General features: G+C 39.8%; 1 protein-coding gene across 2 annotated transcripts in view; it reads right to left on the bottom strand.

Annotated features, from left to right (window-relative positions):
• Positions 1-20,116, bottom strand: part of Nebl (nebulette) — a 365,083-nt gene that overhangs the window by 108,967 nt on the left and 236,000 nt on the right. The window contains exons 5-8 of one of the 2 annotated variants that reach the window (XM_055593781.1): positions 12,061-12,201; positions 9,588-9,678; positions 9,418-9,489; positions 1,665-1,769 (exon numbers count right to left, since the gene is read on the bottom strand). The exons of the other annotated variant lie outside the window; for it this stretch is intronic. Of the exons in view, the coding sequence (XP_055449756.1) occupies positions 1,665-1,769; positions 9,418-9,489; positions 9,588-9,678; positions 12,061-12,119 (327 nt within the window). The 5' untranslated portion in view covers positions 12,120-12,201. The remainder of the gene's footprint in view (positions 1-1,664; positions 1,770-9,417; positions 9,490-9,587; positions 9,679-12,060; positions 12,202-20,116) is intronic. 2 annotated transcript variants of the gene reach the window in all.

Here is a 20,116-nt window from a genome sequence, read left to right as displayed (position 1 = left end):
TGTGTGTGTGTGTGTGTGTGTGTGTGTGTGTGTGTGTGTGTGTGTGTGCCCTCAGCCTGCACTGACTATGAACAAGCTCTATCATTACTTGAAAAGACAAACACTCAGTCACCATTTCCTCTTGGGAAAATTAGGTTCCCTGGAACACAATAGGTCACCACTTGTAATTTTGGCTCTGCAGTTAACTCCTTTCAGAAAAATTAATCAATCACAAATTGAGAACACCAAGAATTTCTCTATGCAGGATAAATAATATAGGTAACACAAGAAAAAAAAATCATGTTTCTTCATGCTCTGTGCATGAGGTTTCAGTGCCCTCCCTCCTCTGGGAGGGAGGAGCTGATCTGGGTGCTGACTGATGGAGCATATCCTCCGTAGGCCTTCTGTCCCACAGCTAGAGATGCTCGTAATAATAACAGAAATGGCCTGGCTTCTCAAAATTGTTTCACATTACTAGAGAATCCTGAGTGTGTCACATTTATCTCTTTCCAACAAAAGTTACAAAACACTAGAGGTCAGTCATTTACAATGCTGCTTTATTCATTCTCTTTCTCAAATTCATGCACAGGCTAACGCAATCCCCCAATGGAGATTATGACACAAGATCCACTGTGCGCTGTGGCACTGAATACTCACAAGGCACTCTGTGGCTTTCCAACTGGAAATGTTTCCTCTGCCCTGGCTTCCGAATCAGTGCCTCTCTCCAGCTGAGCCTTATCCCACTCAAAAAGAGTTGATTTTAACTTATTTATCAAAGATTTCCCTGTACTCTGCCCAAAGTTTGGCTATAGTAAGACCTGGAGAGGACAGAAGCTCTACAAGGACAGTGACAGATCCTAAAATTCTGGGCACAAGGGTCTTTTCTGAAACTGATACTCCAGCCAAGGACCACTCATGGAGATGGCCTGGAACCCCTGCACAGAGGTAGCCTATGGCAGTTCAGTATCCAAGTGGGTTCCATAGTAATGGGGATAGGGACTGTCTCTGACAGGAACTGATTGGCCTGCTCTTTGATCACCTTCCCCTTGAGGGGGAAGCAGCCTTACCAGGCCACAGAAGAAGACATTGCAGCCACTGCTGATGAGACCTGATACACTAGGATCAGAAGAAAGGGGAAGAAGACCCCCCCTTTCAGTGGACTGGGAGAGGGACATGGGTGGAGAAGGGGGAGGGTGAGATTTGGGAGGGGAGCAGGGAGGGAGGAATAGGGGGGATACAAAGTGAATAAACTGTAATTAATAAAAAAAATTATTTATCAAAGTGGCACATTTGAAGGATTCAGCTGACAAAATTTACTTATTTCCAATGTGGTATTCAATTATGTACCTCTCCACTAGGAAATGAACAACTTGAAACTTCTAAAATTAACTAGGCTGACAGAACTGTCTCCTCTATGAATAAAAATGTTTCTTTTCAAGGCTAAGTCTACATAAAGAAAGGACAACTACAGTCAAAATACACACGTGCAGTATAACAGCACTCACCAATGAAATACAGTAAAATCAGTTTACACACACAAACCTGGCTCATAGAGTTAGATAACTTAGATATGACCAATATTCAGTGTTACTTTCAAAACTATTCTCCAACTTTAATGTACATTTTTATCCATGTAAACACAAGAAAGAAAACCTCAGTTCATCTTACAGCTATTCAGACCTTACCTCAGAAATAAAAGCACCAACATTCTTCACATGGTTTAGCATAGGAGTGTCAGTCACAAATGTACACTTGTCCTTAGACTTTTTATAATCTTCTTTATAATGAATCTGAAAAAAGTTAATTAACATAAGAAAAATCAGCTATAGTGAACTTTTTCTTCACAAGAAGTTAAGCTACTCAACTTCATTTAATGAAATAAAGATTGAAAGGCAGGATGCCCCTCAGAACAGCCAAATCAGCGATCCCTCCCCGCCCCCTAGGGAGCTGCATAGGCAATTCGACTAGGGGAGAACCATGTTTCCAATATGCAGTCGTCATCAGGGCTCAGGGCTGGGGACCTAGGGAAACAAAGGATGAAGGTCCTTGCTGTGTAGGTGGGAGGACCAGAACTTAAATCTCCGAAACCTACACAAAAGTCAGACAACTACTTAAGCATCTGTAGTTCCAGCACTCCTGAAAGGAGGTGGAAGGCAGAGACAGAAGAATGCCTAGGAGCTTGTGGGCCTGGGGTGGGCTTGGGCAGACCCTGTCTAAAAACAGGTTGGAAGAACCTACAATCAAAGTTGTCCTCTGACTCCACACATGTGCGGTGACACACACCTGCCTGCACTCACACACAAATGTGCACACATACATATCATTCACAGACATACTCTCTCTCCCTCTCTCAATCTCTCTCACATACATACACACACACAGAGTTCAAACCTGAGCCTATTGGCCAAAAGATCTGTGGCTTGAGACAGCTGCCTACCTCAAGGGAAAAAACAAGAAGTGCTCAGAAAAGATTCAAAATATTGAGATGTAGGGGTAGAAACTAAACAAACATATTACTTTTAGCCTTGCTGCCTTTACAGACCAGATCATAGAAAGCGACTTAAACTTTGGCCAAAACAGGCCTATTACTAATTGATTTCTTCAAATCCAACTTTCCCAAGCTATCAGTACCCATTGCCTCCCTCCCACCTATCCCCCTGCTCAGAATCTGCCCAGAATGTTTTCCAGGTGGTACAGATCTTTCCAGAATACCACGGTGCTGTGAGTGGGTGGATCCACCAGAGAAAGCCTTCTGGGGGCTTAAGTGAACATGCTCAGTTTTCTCAAACTCACTGGCAAAATGAATCACTAGCAAACACTACTTAGAGAGAGGCCAAAATTATTCTCCTGTTGAGATTCCACATGACACATGAGCTCAAGAAGTAAAAGGAGTATGAAGAAGGGCCAGCAGTGTCTCCCTGTCAGGTTAACTGCTGGACGATATGAAAATTGGGTAGGGCAGATTTCAGAGACGTCAAGAGAACAGCAGTAATTTGCTGAAATTTATATCGTTCTGTAATAAAGTCATGTTTATCTACACAAGACCATAAATACGTAAGCTGGAAAACTGTCCCAATTCACACGATAAATTATATGGTCTTCCTAATTATAATTCAAATGTGATGTTTGCTTGTGCCCACCGCCCAGCTCTTAAGAGGGCATGATTAACATTGATGTAATGGACTAACATTCCATGGAGATTTCCCATTTGCAAATCTGATTTGAGGAGCCTAACCTGACCTGAGGTGTAAACAGATACAAATACAGTAAGTAATTTCAAAACTCTACATTTCACTGCTGTGTCTCATAGATATTAATGCCTACCATTTGCTTTATTCATGAAATCAACAAGAGAACATATTTATCTTATCTGAACACTAAATTACATTTTTTTCTTCTCAAAGATTAGCCATAATTTAAGGTTCCTGCAAATCTCTCTCCTCAGTCACTAGTAATTAAATCGTTAATGGCAGGATGATAAATACCAGGCTATTTTGATCATAGGGGGAAAAAAGTACCCCGTTATATAATTAAGTGTGAGAAAAAAATAGCCTATCATTAGGCTTAAGTTTGGCTCATTATTTTTATCTTCTGCCACCATCTTTCCCATCAGAATCACATTCTCCAGTGCAGTGGTATGTGCTTATGGCTAGAGGCCGTCTGATAATGCTTGACAGGGGCTAAAAGCTGAGGACAGGAGCTGGGGATAAGGGTGAAGTATTTACTTCCTTTGTTCTGTAGACAAATTCTTCAGCCTTGATTGCCAGGCTTCATGACCTTCTTCAATCTTTATTTAGAAGTTGGATGCATTTGCATCTTTAAGCTTAAGATGTATTTTAAAATTTAAGGTCATTTGCCTGTTGGTATTTATCTTATAAAATTTGTTACAAATCACACACACACACACACACACACACACACACATACACACACACACACACATGCACACACATGCACACACAGACAATGATTGGTGTTGGGTTTCTAATGAATTTGTGTATACGGTTTCCAGTGAGTTTGTGTGCAATTCCTAATAAATTCCCCAATATGCAGAACAATAAGTAAATGTTCGTAAGATTTTACATAATTAACTCTATTATATATTTGTAGGATTACTGTGCTGGTGTGATAGGACATGATAAATGAATAAGAACAACATCAATCAACTACACACAGTTTCACTCAGATAAAACTCAACAAATAGATGGCTTGTCTATGAGTTATATGATACCCTTGTCTATGAATTATAGTCTAAGACTGCCTCCACGTATTGGTGAGATTTCTAACCATACCCCTTCAGTCCACTCAAACAGACCTGAATGGGAATCAACCTCAATCCCCAAGGATGGACTGGGATAAACAGGCCCTGTTGCATCATTTTCTTTGACTCCTCATTATTCTGAGAGGATACAGGGGCACAGAGGCCAAAGGTCCACCACCAGACACTTTGTGCAGTCTTCCCGGCAGAGCTTCTACTATTTCTGGGCTAATGGGAGAAGCTTTGCACAGTCATCTGACATGGTAAGATTCCATCTTTTTTTTTTCACTCAATCATGGGGGCAGCAGCAGTGATGTCAGGAGATGATAACCAAGGACCCTGATGAAGGCAAGGCAGAAGAAAAGATACCAGGGAGAATGAAGATGGCCACTGTGTGGAGACGGAGCCACCTACCTCCAGGCTTTATATGGGAAGAGAAAATATTCTCTCCTGCACTGGGTAAGCTCTTGCTGTTACTTGCAACCATCTGTCTCACAGAAAACACACAACCCAACATATCTTCAAATTAAAGATAGAAGTAGGGTAATGTTGATGGCTTCATGGTCAATTAGAGGTCCCAAACATTTACTTTATCCCTTGGCTTTTCCCCCTAATCCCATGATGTTCCCTCTAAAATTAGAGGAGAATTAGTGGACAGTTTCTTCCTGTTCCTGCCCATGGCAAGAACAAGATTAGCTAATGGCCCAGAGTGCATGACAGATGTGGAAATGTTTGTGACTATTTCTTCCTACGTGGATGCTTATCTAGAAAGTCTTTGCACAAAGAAGATCACATCCCTTGAATTTAGTTAAGTCTGGTGAGAAAGAACTACAGTTTGATCACAGCTTATGAACCAGAAGGTCATGACCAAGGTCACTCTTCTGGGTTTTCTAATATACTCTGGGCTTTCTCTAGAGGAGTCACAATGGAATTTAATGTTTTCATCATGGGAAGGATTTGTCCACAGCAAACAAGTTTATTTGCCTGAAAAAAAGTTGTCCCCACTAGCACGCAGGCCCCTACTAGCACCTGGCAATCTTTGCAGTAAAGTACTCAATAAGACTACCCGCTGTGAAGCCGGCTTAGTTCTACACAAGCTCATTCTGCTTCACATACATGAAGCCTGCCAAAGATTCCTTTTTGCCCAGTGGTTTTGTTTTGTTTTTGAGACAGAGTTTCTCTGTGTAGCCCTGGCTGTCCCGGAACTCACTCTGTATACCAGGCTGGCCTCGAACGCAGAGATCCTCCTGGCTCTGCCTCCCAAGTGCTGGAATTAAAGGAGGGAGTTGCCACCACCTGGCTTGCCTAATATTTTTTATGACTACCACCCAGAATATTATTGGACCCACAATTCTGGATGCTCAATCTAGTAGACAAGTGAAATTTATACAAGGGATTGATGAGGCGTTTGACAACCAAAATGAACTATCAGGACATTTAGTTAGAGAGATAAAGTGTTACACACTTGAAAGGAAAATTAAGATGCTGCCTGGAGGCAAGATGCCCTTCAAGGCAGGGGTGTGAGTTATGCAGAAGAAACTCCATGGTGTAGGCAGCTCAAACACAAAGCAGAAACTAGATGAGAAAGACATGGAAAAGAGAAGAAAAGAAAACCTGAAGAAAAATAAACATCAACAAGGCAAGGAGTTAAGAAAGAAAAATACTTTGTACTAATTCCCAAAGAGAAACCTGAAAAACTGACATTTCTCTGCTGTAGAGAATTCCACACAGTAAAGCCTCCCAGGACTGACCCCAAGCCAACCTTACTTAACATTTCTACATACTGCCTGGATATTAGCAGAGGGGCCTGGATATAGCAGTGTCTCCGGGGCTTCAAATGACCCTGGTTCTGTCTCTGTCTCTCTGTCTCGTCTGTCTATCTGTCTGTCTGGCTCTCTCTCTCTCAGAGTGAAATGGCAAGCTCAATGAGATGAGCCTCAGATACTCTCAAAAGTGAGGGAAGAAGGCAGGAAAGTGGTTATTCAATCTATCTGGTGTAAGCAAGCTTGCAATCATTCAGACTGCTATGAAAGACAACAGGCCCAAGCTATCAGCAACAGGTCAAAAATTAACGGTTTCTCCCTGTCTGTGGAACTCCAAACAGCTTTACAAGGGGCATTGGAAACACAACTCAGTATCAACTCACTCATAGTCCCAAGTGACCCACAGCTGGACTGCTGGGCACAGTTCTGATTATAATAATGCTATGGAGACATATAAGGCAAGAGAAGATCCAAAGAAGAGAAACCGGACCAGTGGAGGACAATATAAAGTTATCTGGTGCAAAGAAACCCATAACGCCCACACCCGTGCTGGAAATGAAGCAGAGCAGAGGGTGGCTGGTGGCTAGGCTCTGGCTTAGATAGCACTCCACTTGAGCTTTGTACCCAGTGCTCACAGGAAGGTCTTGGACAGTCACTCAACTTCTGATTTGTACACCCTGGAGCTGGGACACATGGACACTACACAGAGGCTTGAGGCTTGCTGCCTACACAAGATAGGAGTAGGTGTGGAGTGCCCGGCATGCATGCGGCAAGGAGGTAGGCTACTGGGATGGCCGAGGCTTGAGGGTCACACTGACCTTGTCTCACTCCCAGGGAACTTGCCAACTGAGTGAGTGAGTTGGTCTCTAGCATATGAGGGTTTCCTCAAGCTTTAGGGTACAGGGCTCTGCTAGTTCAGCAAACTCCTCCCAATCTCACCCAGTAACAGCTCTAAACTCAGTAATGTGAAAGAAAATTGCCCTCAAAAAAAAAACAAAACAAAAGAAAAAAGCAGCAAGGAAACACAGATGCCCCTCACGGACAGGATCAATGATGAATCCCCACCAAAGTATGTGCAGGTTCCTGCTTGAGTTTGGCATTTGGTAGGTTAAATGTGGGCCACCAATCTAGCACCACACAGTACTGTACACCATACAGAACAGGCTCAACCAGAACATAGGACCCTGTGTGACAAAACGTCCATTTGTCGATATCATTTTAACTCAGTGACTGATGCATGTTAGACAACCAGCTGGTTATGCAACTACACAGCACAAATGAAAATTTTCAAATTTAGAAATTTTATTGAATAAAAAGGAATCTCAAATGTAAGGTCATTTGCTCCCTATACAATTACTGATGTCCTGAAGAAGAACAATTAACTTTCAATTAGTTGTATTTAACTGAAACCTTAAGGAACATTTAATTTATCTCAGTATTTGTTTGTTTACCTATTTATTTTGCAGCTGAGGGCCTTGTAAACCCTTCTTTTAATTTTTATTTTATAAATTAGTATAATTTTTCAGACTTTTTATTGATGCGTGTAAAAATTCTAGAAACTAAATTATTATCTGAGTAAGTGCAGAATTCTATGCTGAAGTAAAGTGTGAGCACATACCCAGTCGTAAATTAAGGAGCAATGATCATGTTCTAAATATTTAAGCAGTACAGACATTCCACCATGAAACACAAATCTATAATAAACAGAAATTTCTCCCCTGTGTTTGATTTCACCTAAAGGAAAACAGCACGAACCTTGCATCCACAAAGTGATAAAAAAAAAAAAAAGCTATTGTGCCTCCCTACAGGAAGGCGCTTAAGTCACCAATAAGCAATCCGCCCCCAAAACACTCCAATAAATCACCTGCCTAATTAAAGCTACAGCCCAGCAATAATTACAGTTCAGTAAAAACATATCAAAGCTGGGAGCGGCGCTGCCTCCAGAGCGGGCTTTAAATGGTGCCATTGCTGAGACTGTTGGTGGGATCCACTCTGGGATCCGCTAGGAGAAAGAACAGCGGAGTGAAAAGAGGAGCTCTGTTTTCACCTCCCTGGTCTAACCTCCGAGTACCTCCCTCCCCTTACTTCTAAAATGGGGGGAAACAGGAGACCCAACCTCACAAGCTATGACACCTGTCACGAGGTGCTCACTAAATCTTAACTGCCCCTGGTGTCAAGGTCATCGCTGTAGCAACCCTTTCCCATTATTGCAGTTTACAAAAAAGGTTTACATGTTAAGTAGCTTATGGTTATAACTAAGTAATAACAAAGAAATTCTAATTTAAAATTTAACCATCGCAAGAATTCGGGCTGAGTATGCCCATTTCCACCTTTACTACCACCTTTACACCAAACATAGTCAAACAGGTATAAATGTTACAGATAGAGACAGTGCTTCGAAGAGTAGATGCAGCATTTTAAATTACACTTCATCTTAGACTTATAAACATTATGCTCAAAAAGCTAAACCCACCAGCATCAATAACATTTCCAAGGTTATTGTTTAGCTGACTTGAGCAAAATGACCTTGGAGAACTGGCCAATACACTACCCTACTCTGCAGGAAACAAACTTTGCAAATTACCAACAAGAGTTGCAGCCAGTTTTGTGCTCAGCTTCCTGAATGCACTTCATTTCAAAGAACTCCATGTTTTTTTAGCCAGCGATTCTCTCATATTTTTGGATCTGTTGCGTTCTCATCCTAAGTGAGAAATAGTCTTCCTTATGAAGTTAGAATTCTAGTTTGAATATTTATAAACTAGAATGTGTACATGTATACATTAAATAACTCTAAAAGTTCCTTGGAATACCATATAAACTAGCTTCATTTCCTAAAAACAAAAATGTTCCTTTTTAACGATATCATCATGTGAATTAGGGTTTTTAATGCATAGTTCCATTAACACACACACACATCTATATTACACAGAAATTTTGGATACAATTAATGGTACATAAAGTTTCGTGATTTGGAAAATTATTGCATTTGACAAAAATTTCAAATGGCTCTCAGAGTATTAAGCGCCATTCATTAGATAAAAGTCTTCCATGCTGAAAATCGTTCACTTAGATAGAAATCTTTCTGAGACAGACTGTATCATCGTGCTAATTTTTAAAGTCTTGGGGGTTCTCAAACAGGATGAGCTTGATGATGCAGCACCATGTAATTCAGGATGACTGCACAACTTGGAAAAAACAGGACCTGGATTTGGAATAAGGACAATGGCTCCAGCAGATGTCCCTGCCTATATGACCTTGGAAAAATCACCTAACATGTCTGGACTTACTTCTGTGATCTAGAGGATGGCTGTGCTGTAACTGATGACCTCTGGTGTTCTCTCCAGCCCCACGACTCCACAACACAGACAACCCGTGTGAACAAAGCAACTAAGACAAAAGTCTTTTCAAAGCACTTACATCACTAATGAGTTCAGTGCACTTTCTGGCCAGTTCCATGCTTAGATCTTCAATAACAGGTTTAAGAAACACCTATGTGAAAAAATTAAAAAGAGAGAGAAAAGGACCATTTTATCCTTGTCTGTTAAAGGACTGACTTTTGTTCTTAGGTGAATTTTTTTCTCACTCACCTTGTCCTCCTGCTTTTCTTCCTCCTCCACATTTTCAGTCTCTTCAGTTTCACCTTTTACATCCTCGAATACAGGCACCTTCATTTTTGCCCTATCAAAAAATTAATGCTTTAAAACTTGAGTCTTTCCATGGACCGCCACACCCTTGAGCTCCGATGTCTCTGGGGCACTGGAAGCAACAGGCATGCCAGACTTTGTTCCTGGCTCATGTCACCCTCCTTATCTCAACGGCGTGTCAGTGAACACCAGGACCCTCCAGCTCTGACAGGTCCAGCCTCTCAAGTGAAAACTAACATCTTCTGAGGCAAAGTTCAATTTTATAAACCTAAAATTAACATTCTTTGGATACCTTAAGAAACCCAAAACAGAAAATGTTTTTTATCTTTTTTTTCTAATTCAATTCACACCCCCCCCCCCAATGGTTTAAAAGGGACTTGAAGATTCTAGAAATCTACTCAGCTATAACAACCAAGATAGCATATCGTAAAGCTGGTTATCCCAAAGATTTCTTAACTTGGTCTAAATAAAGTTTTCTCTGGAATGTCAGACATGGCTCTTTTTCCATAGAGAGACCCTGTACCATACAAGTTCACTTCATTAACTTAAATTAAATGTTTTATGAGATTTTAACGTACTTCTCACATCCCCCCAAAACTACTCACTTTGTATTAGCTGATTAGAGGCCAATAATTTATACAAAAAGCCCTTTGAACCACTTCAAAGAATCTATTCTGAGTTAATTATGACTGTTAATCTCAAATTAGATAATACTGTATCACATTAATTGTAAACATCATTAAACATGAGAAGTTGAAGTTAATATATGTTGATATATTATTTAAGACTTCTAGAAACATCATTGCTTCAAAAATAATCATTCTCTTTGCATTTTTCTCATTGTATAAATTTTCACAAATTCACTAGTCATTTTTTATAGTCTCACTGTATTACACAGTTGGAAAATTAAGAGTTTAAGTTAAGATATTTGTCGTGTGGACTGTCATACTTGTTCTATAATTAAGAAAACACATCCCACAACAAATCCTTTATTGTCAATTTAAGCAATTCTAAGAATCTATCACTCCCCATGTGTTAATTCGGCTGTTTAAATTTTACAGTAAATTTGCTTTTTACAAAATTATAGCATATCACTGATCAGTGTTAGAAAAATATTCTATGGTGACTAATTAAATCAATTACATAAAATACATCTTTATCAAAAGTAATACATCATTCCAAATAGCCAAGTATAATGCATTCTTCATATACTTTTCAATTTATTTTAATAAACTATTATAAAAATTTTTCAAATTTTAATTTAAAAAAACCACGGAAGCTAACGAGACCTACAGTCTATATATGCCACTGAACATCTGTGGAGGAAGAACAGCCATGCTGAAGCTACGGAGCTTCACGTCACATTTTACACTCCAGCTATAGAGCATGCATTTATGCACTGATCCTCATCAGCTCTTTCTTAGGAAAAGTGCCTCAGCACTGCCTAAACTGAAGTTCTAAGAAAGAAGACATCAGAATTCTGCACGACCATTAAAAACATACTATTTCTTAAATTCTTTTCCAAAAGGCAGAATGTTTCCAAAATGGTTGATAAGAGAAAAAAAAAACAAAAACAAAAACACAATAATCTAGGGGTTGGAGAGATGGCACAGAGGTTTAAGAGCACTGGCTGTTCTTCCAAAGGTCTTGAGTTCAATTCCCAGCACCCACATGGTGACTCCTAACTACCTATAATGTGATCTGGTGCCCTCTTCTGGCCTACAGACACACAGGCAGGCAGAATACTGTATAAATAATAAAGTAAGTATTTTTAAAAAAAACAATAATCTAAAACAAATCTACTCAAGACAGCAAACTGTAAAAGAATTTCTAGACCTGCCAGGATGAGTGCTACAGGCCACAGTGACACATGCAGAGATCTGTGATGACCATCAGTCAAAAGCCCTACTCAGCTTCCCAAATCTTTCATTTCCAAAACACGAATCCTGCTTCTTCTCTCATCCCAACTATTGCTCTGCCTACCTCTACCTCTACCTGGTCCCTTCTATGAAATGTGACCGAGGGCAACATTGTTACAACTGACTAAATGTCTTCTACAAGCATTGCTGGCCTTCTCGTGGAACCGTTCTGGATAGAAGACAAATGAAAGGTATCACACACCCCACCTGACCAGCAGACTGCCAGAAAGAAATAGGCCCAAGGATGATTAATTGGGAAGCCTTGAGATACTAGCCACACCAAGCCAGGATGTTTTGTTGTTATTGTTAAACTTGTCCTGTAAGGAGAAGAATGTGTGGTCTGTAATTGTTTCCCTCGTGTCCTCTCCCAAAGGCTATTCTGCTAGTCTAGAATATCCGCTGTACTATCTTCAGGAAGGAAATGCTTCCTATGGATGATTAATTTCTATATACTTTTACACAGAAACAAAACACTGCCAACACTGTCCAAGATGCACCTCTTAGCTTCCACTTCAGATGATAATCCTCGTGTTGCTCTCGTGATGTCTGTTTCCATAGTGAATGACCTGCATGAGGCTTGAGCAGTTTCTCCTCTCGTTTCCAATCATGCTCTGAATTCTTATTGGCTCTTCACTGGGCTGCAAGAAAATAATCACTCAGGCCTTAATGCACAAAAGTTCCCAAGATAGAACCAAACACCACGCCTAATATGAACACATTTTTTTTTCTTTTGAGAGGCTGGAATCAGAATTTTAAAGTCACGTGGATCCTTAGTAAATCTTTAGGAGCTAGGATTTATCACGAAAGCTTATATTCCCAGCTATTTTGGGAGAGGGGAGCAAAAGAATCACGAGTTCAAGGCCGGCCCAAGTTACAGCGTGAGTTTCAAACCAGCCTGGGCAATTTAGTGAGACCATGCCTTAAAATAAACATAAAAATTAAACAGAAGGCTAAGACGGTAGCAGGGTTATTAGAAACTTTGCTTGATTTCTGTAAGCAGGTATGTGGCAAAGCCCTCCGTTGGGCCCCAACGCCGAAAACCAACACAAACCCCCACTTAGAGCGCCTTCCTTTGGAGAGGACAAACTGAGGGCCAGGAACGGTTAACTGCATGCTTCCTTTGCAAAGCGATGTAACAAGTACTATGATGGAGCCCTGCTTAGCGCAGAGGCATGCTGGGGCTGCTTCTCTGCCCAGGGAAGGAGAGCCAGTGCGGAGGAACACATACCCCGGAAGGAGAAAACCTCAGAACTTGCCGGGTGAGCTCTTTAATGGACTTTCTGGCAAGCCACATACACCGTTACTTTTGATTTAGTGCATCTTCTTTTCGCTTACATAAGAATATAATATAAAATTTATGTCAAATTTCCTCTAAAAACTTCAAGCCCTGATTTTATTATAGCCATGCTTTTCTGTCAATAGGTCTAAATTCTGACTTTGGGGATTTTAAAAAAGTATTATTTGAGGGTAGTTATTATGTTTTAAAAATACCTATCGTTCTTAAAATCATAGTTTAATGTTGTATACCAGTACGTACTTTCACCTCGGAGTATCCACAAAGGAAGCATCTATGCGCTTGCTAATCCCTTTCTACTTTACACTCTTCACTTACATTGTCTACATTTTTACTCTGTTCCTCTCTCCACGAAATGATACGGAATGAGACCAACACGGGAGATCACATTCCTCCTGATGAACCCATAGAATTCCAAATCTGGCTTGACCACACCTTCTACAGAAGATCCTTTAATCCATGCCTGCCTCCCATCTGGCATAATTCAGAATGGCACTTTAATAAAAGGAAATCACTTGAGCTTTCAACAAGGTGCACAGTTACAAGAAAAGCTCCAGTTTTAAAAGGGTCCTATTATTTCAAAGGGTGAAGAAGGGCATCCCCCAGCAGCTGACAGTGGAAAGATAAGAGCTGACTTGTGTAATAATAATTCTGAAGTCTCCTGAACTTTTAATAGCATGATGTGTATGCAGAAGCAGATAGAGTTCTATAGCAACTGCCAAGTGAGTAATGACAACGTGAAGAGACACAGCCCTGGCCAAAGAAGCACATCTGTACCACTCTGGTGAGTCACACAAGCCTCCCTGTCCTTATCCCCAGTGTCACAGGCAACAAGGGTCTTGTTCTGTTAACAGATATCCCACATTTATTCCATTCAGTTCTCCTTTCTTTTCTTCATAATAGAGTATGTTCTTTGCTTTTCTTCAGCATGGAGACAACTTACTTACATATGAAAATACCTAATAAAATATTACAATAAATTATGGTTCAGCTCTGAGTTGAGATTAAAGACACCTGAAAATATGGAGCCTCGGACCATGGGATGTTTTAGATTACAGGTACTTGGGAATGAATCAGCAGAAGCTGGAAATGGCTTTTCTCTGAAAATCCTTTATTTACACAAGGACTGGCTCTACCAAGAGGGAAGAGAGTTGTCTTCCACCATGTTATTCATCAGCCAAAGAAGAGGAAACCAAACATCCAAAGCCTAAACAAACTTTGTCTGAATCCATTGTCTTTCTGACTTCATTTATCCCCCTCCCAAATAATTTATTCTTCCCTAAAATTGCCTAGATCATGCTTTGCTACACTCTCCCCTAGGAAGGTGTATATAAGCCTCTAAACCCCAGTTGGTTATGGGGCCCTCACTGTCCTACAGTCTTCAAGAAAAGAGGTCAGTGGTTTGAATATTCTGATATGGCCCTTAACAAGAACCAGAGGGTCAGGCAGCTTTATTATCACAAAAGAAGATGTATGTATGTATGTATGCACGTATGCATGTATGTATGTATCTGTGCATACATGTGTATATGTGTATATATATATATATATATATATTAGAGTGCATGTATGTATGTATCCCTTTTCTAGAGTTCTTCGTGGAATGTGTCAGGAATAGTTGTGAAAGACTTTGACCCTGATATTAAAAAAAAGCTGAGTATCTCATCAAGTACTTCTTTGTAACTATACTGTCTTTAAGCTATTTTGTAATTCTGCAAGGTGTTAAAAATTGATAATAATACAAAGAATCCTTATCTACAGAAATGTAAATTATGTCTTAGAGAACACAATTGATTATTGGCTTTGCATCTATTTATGAATTCATTTCAGTATTCCTTATTATTTATGCATCTATGGTTCCTCAAATTCACCTTTGAACCAACAGCAACATCTTACTGGTCCCCTCATTTATTAATATATTAAATACTTGAAATGTGCTTATTTTGTGGCTTATAAGAATCACATATTTTAACAATATGTCATTTAACAGTTATGAGTATTTTATTCTAGGTTTTTTTTTAACATTTAGCAAAAAATAAAGAAAAAAGGACTTGCTGGAGAAAGTGCTCTCAATTATGAAGGGCTGCTATGAAAATGTTTAGCATGCATTGTAACCTGCCTCTCATTTTGTTTTGTTTTCAAGCCTGACCTTGTTTTACTATTGGCAAGTGCTATGTGTATGAATGCACACATGTACATATATTCACACATACCCCAAACAACATATACTCGCAGGCGGAGTTAATTCATCACAGCTGCCAGTTCCTGCCTGAAAAGCATAAAAGGCTCCAATAAATGCTAAGACTTAATTATTTCTCACATCTGGAAAAACTTGAACATGAGAATGGATTTATTGAAGAAGCTCTTCGGTGGCTGTCATCACCCCATTCAGAGCCAGAAAGAGAGAGAACAGGCTTAATCACTCTTGGCAATTCTTTAACCGACTCAGAATAGATGCTCTACCAGTTAATTCATAACACAGTTTGTTTACATGATTTCTGGATTTTATGGAAGCACAATGAATAAATAATTCCCTAGTAACTCATGTAAAAGAAACTGTTTTGTCATGTTTGGTCTGGGGAAAGTTGTACATCAAACTGTGGAAACACGATGAAGTCCTCCTATTCAAGGAAACAAAGGGATGGGTTTGAAGGAGGTGTAAAGCACTTTGAGACCAGCTATTAGAACGATAGTTACATAAACACACGAGAAACAGATGATGTGGCACTTCCTGGAGAAAGTGTAATGCAGAAAATGGAAGCAGGAGAGTTATGTGAGTGCAGAGCAAGAGGACTTCACAAAAACAAGGGAAAGATCAGGTCCCTCCCAGGTAAGCCAAACTTGAGCAAGGTGGTACCGTAGAAGGAAGACATCCAGAGAGCATTTGCACAGAGAGGTACAAAGCACCCCAGAGTTCAATGGCACTGTCGCCTACAACAGGAGCGAGGAAGAGAGAGAGAGGGAGTAATGGAAGCTTTGGTTTCTTTGTAAACTCAGTATGTTATGTAAATATGTTTTTGTTTTAATCCCAAGAGTGGGATTTTAGTTTGGGCTTTAGTTTGTCCACAGTGGAGAACTGCCTCCCGCAGGGCATAGTCTTTGCCAGCTGGTAATGACCTGCCTCGGGCAGCATGGACAGGGGCGTGGTCTAGGACTCTAAGAGCCAGAAAGTGTGGCATGCGGTGAGTGGCAGTGTGGCAGTTTGGAGCAGACAGATAGGAATGTTCTAACACAGTGGCTTGGAGGAGACTGTTGCCTGTGTTTGCTGTTGATGGAGACTCGGATAGCGCCTAAGAACACACTGACCCTAAAGGCTGTAGCTCCTCTCCCCACTAACCTTCTATCTCCTACCTGGGGTTGGAAAGCAGAGGCTTTAAAGAACCCCAAATAAAATAGAGTTAGCATATATATATAAAGCTAGTGAGCTGTGAACCTTTTATACATGATACAGTTCCTGGTCAATTAACTATGGAAGCAGCAGCTCTTCAGAAACTCTATTCTCCCTATGTGCCTTGAACCTAACTTTTATCTCTTCTTAGTGTCATTAGCCAAGTGAAATTATTCCCTCTGTATGGACTGTGTAAAATTTTTAGTGTTAATAAGTACTTTGAAGTTTATTTGTCTATAAGGGGAAATACACAAGAAGAATTCATGTAAGTAGAAATACAGAAAATTTCTAGTAAGGATGCTCATTACAAAACTTCAGTTTCAGATGTCTACAGTTACGAGAAGCGACTGAATGGGCAGCTTCATCTGCCCTGCTAAAAAGTGATACAACGTTTGTACTTTAGCCTCAAGCATCAAGTCAGTAACGACCGTCCTAACCAAGGACGTCTTCTGTCTTCATATACTGATCTCATCACACTTCAAACCAAGAAAGTAAAATGAGTAGTCTCACAGATTCATAACTTTTGAAATATTAACTCTTAAGTCTTGTTTCAATTTCCATGGAATGCCTTCATTTGTAACTTAAAATAGAAGACTATTTCAAAAACCATTTTTTTTTCCCCCGAGGCAGCCTTGGCTGTCCTGGAACTCACTCTGCAGAACAGGCCGGTCTCAAACTCAGAGAACCACCTGCCTCTGTCTCCCAAGTGCTGGGAACAAAAGGGTGTGCCACCACGGCCTGGCTTCAAAAAAACCAAATATCACAGAAATTCTCTCATTAAATCACTTAACAAGGCTGGGCACACACCTTTAATGTCAACACTTGGGAGGCAGAGGCAAACAGAGGCAAGGCTACAAAAAGAAACCCTGTCTTGATTTAAAAAAATAAACAAAAACAAAAACAAACAAAACAAAAACCCCACTTACTGAGAAGTAAATTATTAAAATAATCAGTACCCAGAAGAACAAGAGCTAGTTTAACTTACACTGGTGGTGATTGCTCTCTCTCTCTCTTTGTGTGTGTGTGTGTGTGTCTGTGTGTGTGTGTGTGTTAAGATTCTATTTCTTGTCTGGAGTGTTTATGTGTAAAGAAAAGGTTCATTTTCATGCCTTAGTGTCATGTGGCAGTATTTTCTGTGTGCATTTTGAAAGCCAAGTACTACCTTGATCTTTTCAATCAATGAACAAAACTGACAAAATCTACCCTCATCCTAATTCAGACTGTCCACACTAAAGCGCTCACTGATTACATTAACTCATGACAGCCATATTGGGTGATGCAGTCCTATCGCACCAATATGAGACTAGATATTCTTAACCGTTTCTCAGTTTGATTGCATATGCTTTAATCTAGGAAAAATATACTTAAGATTAAACTTCTTAATAATTTTGGCATTCTAAAAGGGAAGCAATAAAACACCTAATTCATTTTAGCTTTCAGAACTATCTAAATCAGAGTCATCTGTATAGAAATGTATTTTCATGAAGAGTTAAAATTTTTATTATAATGAACTAAACTTTAAATGACATTTTAATTAAGTTCAGCAAAGGCATAGAAAGCACAACTTCTTATTCTTGATGAGAATGGTATTTAAAAATAGCAGAAATTTTCAGGATATTGATTCTTTAATTCTCTAGAAAAAAAAAAACAAAAACTGAAATTCGGATCATTCATTGACGTCCCCACCTATAATTCATAAGTTTAATTTGAAAATACATGAGCAATTTATTCATCAAATAATAAACAGTTGGATAAAACCAGTGGGGAAGAACCTTGAGCTCAATGGCACAAGAGACAACTTCCTTAACAAAACACCAACAGCTCTAAGATAAACAATCAATAAATGGGACCTCATGAAACTGAAAAGCTTCTGTAAAGCAAAGGACACTGTCATCAGAACAAAAGACAGCTTACAGACTGGGAAAGATCTTCACTAACCCTATATCTGACAGAGGGCTAATATCTAGAATATAAAAGAACTCAAAAAGTTAAACAGCAACAAACCAAGTAATCCAATTAAAAAATGGAGCACAGAACTAAAAAGAGAATTCACTACAGAGGAATAGTGAATGGCAGAGAAACACTTAAAGAAATGTTGAATGTCCTTAGTCATTCAGGAAAATGCAAATATAAATGACCTTGAGATTCCACCTCACCCTCATCAGAATGGCTAAGATCAAAAACTCAAATGTGAAAAATAGATGGTAAAAATATTTTAATGTATTAATTCTTTAATGTGTTTATAAATAGACAATTTTTGTTTCCTTTATATAGTACATATTTTTTCACTTTCTAATAAATGAAAAGAAATATTAAAAAAAACACTCAAGAGATGATGCACACGGGAGAGGCTGGGGAGAAAGGGGAACCCTCCTCCATTGCTGGTGGGAATGTAGCCTTGTACAACCTCTCTGGAAATCAATCTGGAGCTTTCTCAAACAAGTAGGAATAGTGCTTCCTCAAGATCCAGCTATAGCACTCCTGGACACATGCCCTAAAGGTACCCCACCATTCAACAAGGACATTAGCTCAACTATGTTCATAGCAGCTCTATTTATAATAGCCAGAATCTGGAAACAACCTAGATGTCCATTCCTCAAATGAAGAATGGATACAGAAATTGTGGCACATTTACACAATGGAATACCACTCAACAATTAAAAAGAAGGAAATCACGAAATTTGTAGGGATATGGTGGGAACTAAAAAAGATCATCCTGAGTGAGGTATCCCAGAAGCAGAAAGACACACATGGTATATACTCACTTAAAGTAGATATCAGACATATAATATAGGATAATCACACTAAACTTGTACACCTAAAGAAGCTAAGCAAGAAGGAAGACTCTAGGGAAGAGGCTGAAATCTCACTCAGAAGGGCAATCAGTAAGAGAAGACAAGCAACAGGACAGGAGCCTTCCACAGGGGGCCTCTGAAAGACTCTATCCATCAGGATATCAAAGCAGATGCTGAGACCCACAGTCACACTTTGGTCAGAGTGCAGGAAACCTTATGGAAGAAGAGGGAGATAGAAAGACCTGGAGGGGACAGGAACTCTGCAAGGAGATAAACAGAGCCAAAAAACCTAGGCCCATGGTTCCCTGCAGAGACCAATACTCTAACCAAGGACCATTCATGAATAGGATCTAGACCCCTGCTCAGAGGAAGCTCATAGGCTGCTTGGATTCCCTAGTAAGGAGAACAGGGACTGTCTCTGACATGAACTCAGTGGCTGGCTCTTTGATCACTTCCCCCTTGGGGTGGGGGTATAGCCTTATCAGTCCACAGAGGAAGACAATGCAGCCAGTCCTGATGAGACCTGATAGGGTAGGGTCAGATGGAAGGGAAGGAGGACCTCCCCTATTAGTGGACTAGGAAAAAGGCATAGGAGGAAAAGAGGGAAGGAGGGAGGGACTAGGAGGAGATGAGGGAAGACACTACAGCTGGGATACAAGTGAATGCATTGTAATAAATAAATAAATAACTTAAAAAACTTTTTTAAAGCCACATTGTAAAGCAGTCACCATCGAATCTAAGGCTTTGAGAGATATTGATCACCATTTAAAAAGCAGTAGCATTTTATAGAAATGAGACCTTCCGTTAAAAAAAATTAGTTTTCAAATATTTGACAGAAAGAGCTTGAACACATTTGGGTATGTGTTTCACAACATACGCAAATTCTTTCAATGGAGCCAACTAAATGGACACTTGAAAACTGCTGGAATCATGAATAATGGTTTAAAAAAATGAAAAACACCACAGAAAATCACACCCAGCATCTTCCATCAAATTGTCCTAGCCCTCAGTCCAGCTCTGCTGAGATTCCTGAAAGGTGATGAGTTCTATGTGAAAATGGAGCGTCACTGATGAGT

This window comes from Psammomys obesus, unplaced genomic scaffold (assembly GCF_907164565.1).
Source record: "Psammomys obesus unplaced genomic scaffold, mPsaObe1.curated_primary_1811, whole genome shotgun sequence".
Classification (NCBI taxonomy): Eukaryota; Metazoa; Chordata; class Mammalia; order Rodentia; family Muridae; genus Psammomys; species Psammomys obesus.
This window is presented reverse-complemented; position numbering and strand designations above follow the sequence as displayed.